Source organism: Eutrigla gurnardus (assembly GCF_963514095.1).
Source record: "Eutrigla gurnardus genome assembly, chromosome: 19".
Classification (NCBI taxonomy): domain Eukaryota; kingdom Metazoa; phylum Chordata; class Actinopteri; order Perciformes; family Triglidae; genus Eutrigla; species Eutrigla gurnardus.
In genome coordinates, this window is record NC_139930.1 from 14,796,793 (window position 1) to 14,809,433 (window position 12,641).

Here is a 12,641-nt window from a genome sequence, read left to right on the forward strand (position 1 = left end):
AGTCATCGATTCATTGTTTAGTCTGTTAAATGTCTCCCAGATCCCAAAGTGACAGAGATAAAAAAAAAAAACCACAATATGACAGAGAATTCTTACACTTGAGAAGAAGATGAAACCAGCTAATCTTTCTTTTTTCTTTTTTTAGATGAATCATTAAGCGACTATGACAATGGTTTCAGATTCATTTTCAACAATGAATCAAATGGTGCAGCAGTAGACTCTAAGCGGCATGTTTAAATTGTCAGTCAGTGTCTGTAAGCTGGAAATCCTTTGACAAGCTCCTGCAGTACCTCAAATATGAAATACACCTCAAAGAGAGCTCCGAAGCATTAACGGGAGGCGAGGATTGAGCGGATGATTTATTAGAAGATGAAGTGGATCGGAGGTTCTGAGCTGAGGGTCCCAAGGCCAACAGGGGCTGCCTTATCAAACACCACCAGGCTCCATGGCCAATCTCCAACTGTGGGCAACTCCACCAGCGCCGGCTCTGGTTGCTGATAAAAGTCAGATTGAGGAGCTTTGTTGGGAGGAGAAGACACTTTGATTTACATTATTAAAAATTATGAATATGCTCGATTCCCAAATATATATAAACACAAAGAGTTTTACTGTGTGATCTGTATTTCCAGTTCACTTCAGTTTCAACAAATGAGTTTGGACTGCGACAGAAACGAGATGGAAACAATCACGGTGGCTTGTTTGATTGAACTCAGTATATCACAACATGGAAATAATTTTTTTATTATTATAAATGTGGCCCCTGAACTCAAAATAGAAAAAAAACCCCACAACAGACATAATAGATAACCAAAGAAGTTAACCTACTGTTGATTTCCAGCAGATTACTTCCCTGGATTTGCAGCAGAGCCAAGGCCAGATCAGAGCCCCAGAGGGATCAATCAAGAATGCTTCATGCAGGTCAAGGATATGTTAAAATCCTCAGTAAAAATCTAATTTATGCTGTTAAGGGCCTGAGCTCGATGGAGGAGAATCCAGTGCGTATGAGGATGTGGTATAAATCATTCCCTCAGAGATTAAATTAATTATTATTATTTCATTAGTGGCATCGCGTCCATTTTTGATATCTATTCATGACGAGAGGTTAGAAGGAATAAATACGACTTTGTGTTTTTATTTTCATAATGTTAGATTTCCCCTTAAGGGAGCTGGTTCCTTTGTATGGAGCCTTCATGATGGCATAAAGCATGACGGCCCAGCGACACACACAGGACTCGCATGCCACTCATGGAGATTAAATTACATGAGATCAATGTCATGGATCCATCGAGCAATCACATAGTTGCCTGCTGCGGAAATCTTTTTTAATATAAGGGAGAGACATGAGAAGGGAGCATTCCAGCGGCACATTAATGGCCCCCCGGGTAAACACGGGGAAATAAGATGTCTGGATGATTGCTTAAAAGGATTACAAAACGTATGCGAATATTTTTCATCCCAAATTGTATGCTACCACCTGTACCTGCGGAACATTCTGAAGACGGCAGTTCACAAACATACAAATTAGATCACCTGGGAGGGTAATTGCTTCATCTCCCCCATCCTTCATCTGTAACATTGTACTTTCAAAGGACCATTCACGCATTCAAGGACACGCTGGAAAATATATGCTCAAACACCCACACGCAAACACACACACACAGATGCAGCTTATCTATTTCTTCCTCTTTATTTAACTCTCACTCTCACCCACATACACACACTTGTAATCTCTCCATTTTGTCTCCTAGTGTTTTTGAACCCGTGTTAATTAAACAGATTACAACACAGAACTAATCAAAACTGCCATCCTCTTCAAGGCCAAACTAATGGTGGTTTATTTTTTAATTCCCCCACTTAATCAACTGCACATGTAAACAGGTGCATATGTGTACCAGTCTGCACACACACACACACACACACACACTCACACAGGTTCCCCCCCAGCGGGCGGGTCATTAACATCCGTGCTTCTCGCTCATGCATGGAGAGTGCCTCCATTGGAATCGGATGGCAGTGAAGGGACCTTTGATTTAACTCGGGTTGTAAATGCAGTCCCACCGGTCCTGCTTGGTCCCGCCATTGATTGCGTGTGTTCATTGGCCATGTGAGTCCAGCTCTCCGCAATCAGAAGGAACAGCACGGGGGCCCCTCTGACCTCTCCCCGGGAACCGAATATCGAACTCCTTTCGCGTTCAATCTTCACTCATCATTGTTCTGTCAATTATTCCGGCCCCTAACGACTCTCCGGCGCGGAGTAAAGCTGCACTACGGACACATATTCACTAACCCAAACAATGTACATTTCTATGGGCTCACAGTTCACGGAGGTTGTAGTCAAATGTCAGCACTGAAGGAGCGAACCATTCGTTATTCAAAAAAGCCCTTGCATGTGTATTCATGCCCCAAACTGTAGTTCTGCAGGTTAATTTGACACATTCTCACATTACACGCACTGCTTAACGTATGGAATTTAATACCCCATAGCCAATGTAGGATGACACGATTCCTCATCATAAAAAATGTATATGGAAATGACACATTTGTACTATTCTCTAATGGCAGGGTTTCCATAAGAGAAGCCACGCAGTAATATGGTGACAGCATTTCATCTGCGGAGAGAAAGTGAGGGAAAGCGTTCATTGAGATGAGCCGTAGAAGTGATGAGAGCAGGAAAATATTGCACCTCCATCCAAAGCCTCGGGCTATTATTACCATACCATGAGAACAATATATCAAATTGGGTTAAAATGTACATGCTGTTTCAGGGCCACTTAGAGACGCCTAATGGGATCATGAATACGCCGCAGCTTCCATACGTGGCACAAAGTGGGCTATTCACACTCCCGGGGCCCTCGGTAACCTTATGTGTAATTAAACACTGCGCGTGAATACAGAGACCAACACCCTTCCATCTATTAAATCACTTGCGTTCACATTCTGTTTGGTTGCAAACCACAGCTGGTTTAATAAAAAGATGTTTCCTTTTACCGTCGGGGCAATACGGTCGAATAAGAATACGTTTGGATACCTGCATGTATTTCATTATGGAAAATGTAGACAAAACAATGACATGCTGTGCTCCTGCTCCCTTGGTTTTAAGTCAATGCATCTCAATGGAGAACACCACAGTTAAATTTTGAATGTTTCTTTTTCAGGCTAACTTTATTGAAACAGAGCAGCAGATGCTGGTAGCATGGGCAACAAACGGATCGTTTGAATGTATCTATACAATATATATATATATATAAAGCCCTTTTCTTCTTTTAAGAAACAAATATAACAAAACAATGATAATTCAATTCAATACAGACAGAGAAAAGAATATATATCGGCCCCAAATATCACATAATATTGACTCATCGCACCACCAGCTACCTCAAATAACAGTGAAAAATAATTTATGTCGTGGAAGGGAACTGCATGGGTATTTATCAGAGACAATCTTATCTAACTTATCTGTCTTATGGACTATTTATACAGTGTTTTGTGGCTTTCTTCTTTCCCTGGTACGCTGCACAGTATGCTAATCACTTCAGTCTAAAACAAGCTCGGGGTTTCCATTCCGCCCATTGATGTTGGCTTCCTTTGTTTCACAGAAAGACCCTCAGAGGCTCATGTCACCTCCCTTAGCAGATGGCTGGGGCAAAACGCAGAATGACAAGCCTCCCCATTCCACTGATGCTTAAAACATGATTTCACCAACGGTTGGGGAACAATTTGAATCTTTAACCTATTTCCACACCGGGGAAGGCTTTCCTCATCAAAGGCTAGCACAACTTAAACTTTTCATGCAACTTCTGTGCAAGATGTGCGTGTTTTTTTTAAAGTCCTAACCCTACGACGTATGTCAGAACAGCTGCAATAAGTGCAAACATGATGAAACATACCCTGTAAAGCATCACTCACATATAATTCAATTTATCCTGCCGTTGTCACTCAGTGAGACGATGGTGTTGTGTGTTTTTTTGGACGACGGCCGTAAGAACTTTGGTTTGCAGGCTTACATCATCGTAGGTGTTGTAAGGCTGTCTTCTTGGTTTTTTTAGAGTGAGCCTCACTCCCCCTCACTCGCAGCGGGGGGTCCTCTCTGGCGACGGCAGACAAGTCGAAGGCGGTGGCATGTTTCATGATCCCGGAGACTTTGAGGGTGGAAAAGATCCTGGAGGGTTTTATTTGTTCGCTTCGTTTGTTTGTTCGCGTGCGTCCGACGGCATGCGCGAATGCACACAGTTCATGTTTACAGTGAGAAAAACACATTTGAGTGTCGGATACTTCACAGTGAACTGGTCCTGCTTCAGAGATGCACTTGGTTACAGATGCTTTCATAATATAGAATTGTGTAATGTGCTGCCTCGGTCTAATACATGATGACACCCATAAGAAAAGTGAATTCATGAGGGTGACGCATGGGTGAGTGTCTCACAAAGGTCATTGATTTGAAGTCGTCATATTAGAGCTGGAATGTTTAGTCAGTTAATCGATGCTTGACAGAAAATTAATCTTCCAATTTTGATAATTGATGAGTTGTCTCCCCCAAACAAATAAGCCGATCGCAACTTCTCAAATGTCAGCATCTGCTGCTCGTCTTTCTGGAATACAAAGGGAACTGAATGCGTTTGGGGATTGGACTGATTTTTTTCAGGCTTAAATGATAAATTGAGAAAATATGAATCCGTATATATTCAAAGAAAATGCATGTGAGAGATCGGAGAGCACTTGATGTCATTATTTTTCCACTCGTTGCTTTTTGCTGCTGCTCTCTTTTGTGTGCCAGATGCCAAATATTGCAGGAGCGTTGCAGCTTCATCCACAATAGTCCCGTCATGTTTAAACGGAGCCGAAGCACGAAAGAATTTCGCTTCCGTGTCTGAAAAAGGGCTTAAGTTTGTCAAACGCGTTACCGCTCTTGAAGTGGGCTCCTCGCTCTGTGCATGTGTTAATTTGAGGGAGTGGGCGGACTGAGCAACGTCGCCCATTAGATTTGCTTTATTTTGATTGGTTGTTAGATACCACCCCCTCGCCTCCTGCAGTTACAGATCGAACTCCCCCCCCTTTAGACGAGCTGCTGATTGACGTGCGGGTTATTGGGCCACTGTGGCAACGAAACCTTCATTTGTTTCACTTTCTCAAGTCTTCCCCGCGATCAAATAAGAACTCCAAATTGCATTAGCTTTCATTAAAAAGAAATAAAGGAGCCTGAGGCAGCTTGTGTACCTGACATGCTTGACTGATGACTCACTTTTTGATTTCGCGATATGATGGTGCTGTAACGGCTCTTCTATTGTTACCGAGCCGAGCAGCTGAACACTTAATACGTAATAATTAGGTGAGCAATATTTGGCACGTAACTTTAATGAACTGAAAACACGCTGTGAAAGAGTTAAAGTCATTAGACGACTACCTGTCAATCACAAGGTAGCCATGCCCTTAAGGATATAATGCCTTTGTTGTCTGTTTTACTCTAAATTAAAGCATAATTTACAAAAAGGCCACAACGAAGGTTTAAGACGAGAGATTGAGACCACAAACTCATGTTTGCAATGTTTACTGAGGTAATGAATCAAGAGAGAAGTAGGGGCATTTTGTAATAGACTGTAATCTCTCCACCAGAGGAGACGCCCCCTGTTGGCTATTTGAAATAGTTTAGATTAAGGCACCTTGGCTTCACATTTCAGACTCTGCGATGGATTCATTCCATCTTCGTTTTGCCTTTATACTTCTTTGTTTTCTGACGTTGTCATTTATCCCAGAGATTGCATTAATAACAGAGACAGATCTTGGAAATCATTAATCCAGCTAACTTGGTCATTAATATAGATAAAGCAAGAAGGGGCCATTGGCCAGTCTAGAAAAGTCGCTGCAGACTGTTCCCTAAAAGAGGTGAGTTTCTTTAGTAGGTCGTCAGGGTGCATCCAAGGTAATCCGTTTACGATCAGAGACGAAAATCAATCATATTCAGGGGGGTCAGAGAAAAAACATGTCAGGGTTGAGCCCACAGTTATGACTGTACAAGGTTAAAACATTTAGTAATGTCGAGTGAAAATCAGTGGCAATTTATCTGTGGATGTTAAGGTCACCACCTGTAATGGCCCTGTCGAATGCAATCAAAAGAGAGCACGGTAACTATTTATTATTATCAGAGAATTTATGAAGAAATCCCATATTTTTTTTAACAGCATTATCATCACTGACGATTGCAAAAGTTACGAATTTCAAAACCGTTAAAAGAAAAGTGAGAGGACTTTTAAAAAAGCCGGCTGCGACCCCCCCGAACGCGGCCTGTTAACCTTGGCGTGTTCAGATAATTAGAAGTGAGTGGGCAGAGCTCTACTGGAGGGGAGCACTCCCAGGTTTAAGCCAGGTCTCAGTGAGGAATAGGAAATCAAGGTTACAGGATGTAATTAGACCATTAAGAATGAAAGATTTATTAGACACGGCCAGAGAGTTTAAAAGAGCAAAGACAACTGGAATAAGGGGACTAAGCCGAACTGGAAACGCTGTAATCAAATTATGTGAGCGAGCAGTCGAAGAAACAGAATGTATAAGTCAGTGGGTATTAAGTCTCGGGCGTGTTGATGAGCCCAGGAAGATGCAGGCAAAGTGACTCGCTGCGCGTCAAGAAGTAATAATAAAAAGAAACGTGTCGTTATGGGAGTTCAATCGTACCTGCAGTAAATAAAAGAATCTGAATTGGCTCATTCTAACGGGAACGGTCTCCGAGGACCGGCTGGTAAAGGACAACTCTGAGCGTTTAACTGTCCTAATACGTCTTCATAACAGAGAGGGCAGTATTGTCTGATGACCATTTGGCCACTTTCATCTTGCATCAGTCAGCTTTTATTACAGACTGGAGACTTGTGTTCTGTCGTGCACGTAGCAGCCTATTTGTGGCCACATCTGCTCTGCTTGTGTTAGGAAGGGCCACAGAAAATAGATCGGGGTCTTGCTTGGAGTTTACTGTTCACAGGAGATGCGGGTGTGACGAGTCGCGACAGCTTACTGCACAAGACATGCTTCCTTTGCCTCACTTTTTATGCACTGGAGTCCATTTACATGTCTCATATTGAACTCGGTGCATGTATGCATCAATTATTTAGATATTTACGCCGATTAACCTTGATAAATATTGAGACATCTCTGTTTTCCTAGCTATAGCCTCCGACTGGAGTTTTTGCTCTGCTACAAAACATATCCCCCTCTCTATATATATCAAGTATTTCATTGTATATACGATATACGAAGGGAAAAAAAGAACATGTGTAACCGTATTGACGCTTGTGTTGAAGAGACATTTTCAGCGTGGTTGGGATCAGCTCCGGCTCACTATTGAATTTCCTTATCTCATGCTCTACCCCACTCTGCAAGCCTCGCTGTCTGCATACAGATGCCCTCACGTACAAAATGCTGACCACAGCAGCCTGTGACACAGAACATCATTTCAGAAAAAAACCAAACAACAAAAAACAAAACTGCAGGATTAGTTTCTAGAGTGCTTCTTTTGGGGGACACTGGAGCGTGATGCTGTCCAAATCTCCAAAAAATGTACGTTACGATGTGATGAATTGACGTGCTGTTTTTACTGCTGTATAGACAATAAGTGTACAGCATGGTATTAAAGCCCAAACAGCTAAGGATGTACAGTAATCCATCCCCATGCAGGCTTCCACAAATCAATTCGGCGTAACGTTGTTTGGTCTCTGTGGTTTGCATACTCTAAAGAGCTGCAGCTGCTTGACAGGGAGAGAAATTGTGCATAAAAACAACCATATATATATATATATATATATATATATATATATATATATATATATATATATATATATATATATACTTTTTATGTTGCTTGTTTAAGTGTAATTGAAGCATTCAGACTTACATCAGAACAGCAGTAGCTCTTTCTACTAATACTATTTTCTTCGTTTGGATAAAGCAAGACCAAATGTGGGTGTGAATAAAAATAAAAAAAAGCATATCAGGCTGCAGCAGAACACACTTTTTATAGCTCTTGTGTCCAGCTGGTCACAAACTGTAAGGGACAGGCAAATGACTGATTGTCATTTCACACGCTGTGTAACCCTCGACTTATTGTCTTCACTTTTCCTACGAACACTCCCGTCTTTTATTTCCCTTTTCACACCTCAACTCTCGGCTGCCTCACTTTCTGCAGAGCACAATAGATCAGCACAGTGAACATATGGCCTCTAAAGTAAATTGACTACAGGCCCACATGTGGTGCACACCTCTGGGATATATGATTTGATGATATGTGTTTTTTTACCTACTGAAATTGGTCATTACATTACATCATTACACCGAGACACAATCGACCACAAATAGTGGTGTTTGTCACGTGAAATGTCTTTCACGCTCTGCCACTGCTGCCGTTATAATGGTTGGCAAAGTGAGCTTCATTTGACATTTGGAGAAATGTAATGTTTTAGGGCACTTGTCTTTTTCAATTCCCTGGCTTCCATCTCCACGCATTTCCATCACCCCCATTCATATTCTGGCTAATGAAGATCTTTTTGCACTTAACCCGACTGATGGGATATCTCCTACCTACAAGACGGCGGTAGAATAAAACGAGCTGGTGAGTAGGAGATAGGTATGTTAAAAAAGGAAATTCCTTGCAGATTTCAGGGAGCCAAACGATTAAATGAATTTAGGAAATTGCTTTCAAAGCTTTCAGACTTCATTCAGCTGTCGTAGCGTCCACGCCAGCCCAAATCTTCCGTGATGGATTTCATTTTCTATTGTTATCTTGAAAATATCTCCAGAGAATCAACAGAGCCCTACTTAACCATTCAGAGAGCTATAATATATGATTTTTCTGGGTACCTCAACTCCCAAAAGTTGAAGCAAGGCCTATTTCTTTGCTAAAAGTAATTTAGAAAAACAAATTTCAGTGGACTGTGAGTCTAGACAGAGTCTAGTTTGGAGAGTGTGTTTGTCCAGTCAAGTGTATGGAGGACAACTAAAAGCAAAGAATAATTTCCCGAGCAGGCTTCACGAGGCTACCTCTCCTCAGGAGATACAATTCAAACTGTAAAGAGTGCACTTTCATTGTGTTGTCCATTTGGGATATTTCAGTTAAATAGAAAAGGCTGTGACATCTGGTCTCTGTAACCGTTTAACTGTTTAAAGCAAAGTTTGGCGTTCTGAAAACTCTTCTTATGTTGAACGATGATTCGTCGATGTGCCACAGACATTCCATTTGATGCGAGCTAAAGAAACGGGGGATCACGGCGGGTGCTGCTTTCATCATTTCAATACGCCAAGGTAGTCTTTTGTCGCGCACGGAATCGCAGGACATAATACCAGCGTCAACATGCGTGACCTTGATTTGAGCGGTACTGTATAATTCAGCGTCTCTGCTCCTCAGCGGGTCCGTGAAAGAGATGCATGTAAATGATGGATGACGTGTCATTCATCACCGGCGTCACCTTGGCACTCAGGAGGAAATAACGGCCCAGCCAGGGTGTGTCACTTCCTGCGTGCTGCTACTTTGTCTTTACAGGAACCGTATTGCTGTCGCGCTGAATGTCAATTACTGCACATTGACACACATTAAAGTCATGTGAGCGTGATTAGAAGGCGTACGTGTTTTCTCCTGCTCAGTAATGATGAACTTTTTAAATCTCCATCTAGCGCCGCCAAAACTGGTAATTGATGAAGTGATTTTGTCAAAATACTCATACTTAAAGGACTGTGCAAGCAGATTAGTACCAAATTAATAATAGCTTATGGGCTAAAATATACAATTTTCAAAGCGTACAACAGCTTTTAGATTCCATTCCTCTCACGCTGCCTTTTTATTCACTTTAATTTACTAATTAAAGTCAATTTACTTCCTCACTTGAGATAAGCAATCCTTCTTAGTTTCTATGTCAAAGCTGTATAAATGGAGTAAAGAGAACAGACTGTTTTCAGCATCATGTTGGTACGTTCAAGGGCCGAGGACTTCAGCGGAGACTTGAGACGTGTCAACAGGTATTGAACAGCAGCCATTTTCAATTACACTCATGAGCTTTGTATTATGGATATGAATGTTACTTGAATTACTTTTACTGCCTTAAATGTTTGGATATTGGAGCAGATTTGATAGCAACATCATGATGAAAGAAAAATCCTCCAGGATATATACTATGATGGATCACCCGTCTCACGCAGGTGCCAAGTTTCTGCTGCTGGTGGATTTTCACAGCGCACTGAAATGAATGGTCGTGTTGAAGGCGGGAAATCAGTCGTGAAAGATATACGGTATTGCTTTGGAAAATTGTTAGCAGCAGTAAAGTAAAGTATGCGTAACTTGTAGTTAATGGGATGGGACATGCTCAGTAAGACATGAAAGCTGTGTGGGGGAGACATGTTGAATGACTGGTGTTCTCCTACAACAACACTGATATTTCTTTGAGTTTTGCTTTGTATGGTCATAAGAATGAATCTAACTCATTCTGGTTAAGATGATACGCTATTGGATATGGCTCCAGTTTGGACAAGTGACTTGGATTCCTGCCTAATGGATCTTTGAACCTGCAATCATTTTTGGTCACTTGGAGGCAGCGGGAACAAAAATTGAAGGATAGTGTATACATATAATACATAGAGTGAATTGAAGTCAACAGAACAAACTACAGTTCCCATCGTCATTGTCATGATAGAAATGTGTCACCCAGTGGCATGGTGTGACTAAATTGTTTATTTTTAATTGTTGGCATTGGCATTCTGGGCACAGGACTAAATTAAATTGGTTGATAACAAAATATGGAATATTTCCAGGTCATATCCTTTTTAAAGCCCCCGTTTGTAGAATTTAGTGGCATCTAGTGGTGAGGTTTGAGATTGCAATCAACTGAATATCCCTACACTCCCCCATCCCCCAAGCAGAGAACGACCTCCGAATGTGAAAACACCAAACGCCCTCTCCGGAGCCACTGCTTGATTTGTCCGTTCTGGGCTACCGTACAAACATGGCGGACTCCGTGAAGAAGATCTGTTCCCTATGTAGCTGTAAACCGCTCATTCGAAGCTCCGCCTGCACACTGGACTGTTGAGTGCCAGCAAGGGACAACATCATACATTTTATTGACAACTTGGGAGTCTTGACTAAACTTTGTGCGTGGCGGTGCCAAGGACCGAAAGCCTCAGATGCTGAGTCATGTCCTCATTCATCCTCACTCTTTGCAATCACTCTTTCACCGACAGCTGTCCGAGAAATGAACAAGTGCGCCGCTGCTTTCTGGTTGTTCAGCAGGGTGTTCGCTTCATATTTCATTCAGGCGTTAATGAGTTGGTTTCGGACGTACCTTTGACTAAAACCGCTCTCCTTCCTGCGGCAGTGGAGGGTGACGATCCTGTGACCTTCGCTTCGGACATCCTGACTCACCGTCCAGGCGACGGGGTTACTGGCTCGAGCTCCCAGAAACGCCACGCCGTCCTTCAGCTTGACCCTGAAACACACAGACGTGCAGGTTGAAAGAAAAACATCGGATTAGTTGATGCTGGAACGTCGCCATTTCAGAGGTGCAGAAACAGACCTGGCCTCCTTTATTCTCTGACACAAACACGTCGAGAGACATGAATTAAACGACGTGGGCTTTATTTTTTTTGTCTCAAGGTCAGAAAACAAATTATTCAATCACTCTCGGTCTCTCTCTTTCATACACGCAAGAAGGACATTCAATTACCAAAAAAACATGATTAGCCGATAATAATGAAATGATCAAAAACATGATAAACTAATATAAAAGAATAAAACTGGAGCCACAAAAGATGAAGAAAAACATTTTTTGAAAGGATTTTGCGGCTGCTAGATGATGAGACCACAATAACTTCACTTGTCACAAAATCGTGTTGACTAATAAACCCTTTCAGCTTTTGGCCCTCATCTATTTTGGATCATCATAAGTGGGGGAGCAAAGAAAAAAAAGTTAAATTCTGTCAAACTTTTCTTGTTTTGTTTGGGGATTAATTACTTTAATGAGTCTGGCAGGTGCAAATCAAATGATTTCATTCGCTGTGAAACTTAAAATAATGACGGCACGTATTTAGGACTTTTCAGAACATGTCTGCAATAAATACTTTTAAATACATTTTCGGTCCCCACCCACCTCCACCTCCACCTGGGACTCCCATCTCTGCAGCAGCCACACCACCTCTGCCCCACCCATTTGCCCCTCCATCACGTCCAGTGGCGAAGAACCATCCTCCTCTTCCAGTACAGTGACACGCTGTTGCTCTCCTCCACCTCCCCCTCTGTCACATGCAATTACCTTGAAGTATGCCCGCGACTTTGAGGGCTTCCTTTTCCATCACAACTAAACCGACGTGGTAGAATGTGTGTTATTTAACACGGGGAAGATGAAGGAGGAGACGGCGGGAAAAGTCGTATCCCGCAAGTAAAACACCAACAGCACAAGGAAAGGTGAGGAGAAGAAAGCCTTTCTGTTCAGTGAAACATGAACACGGGGGTAATTTTTTCCACGCGTCAAAATAATTGGAGTCTGTCCTTGCTCTGGAACTGCGGAGGACTTGTAAAAGATGAAGAGAGGGGGGAAAACTGAGCGTTAACAGAGTGATAATGACATGACAAACCACGCAGCCGTCCTTAGAAGAGCGCGGTCATTACATCTTCAGTGTTC

General features: G+C 42.2%; 1 protein-coding gene across 1 annotated transcript in view; it reads right to left on the bottom strand.

Annotated features, from left to right (window-relative positions):
- The window catches only part of LOC311029903 (transmembrane protein 132C), a 115,587-nt gene that overhangs the window by 39,582 nt on the left and 63,364 nt on the right, over window positions 1-12,641 (bottom strand). The window contains exon 4 of the mRNA XM_084035308.1: window positions 11,307-11,450. Coding sequence (XP_083891434.1) covers window positions 11,307-11,450 — 144 coding nt within the window. The remainder of the gene's footprint in view (window positions 1-11,306; window positions 11,451-12,641) is intronic.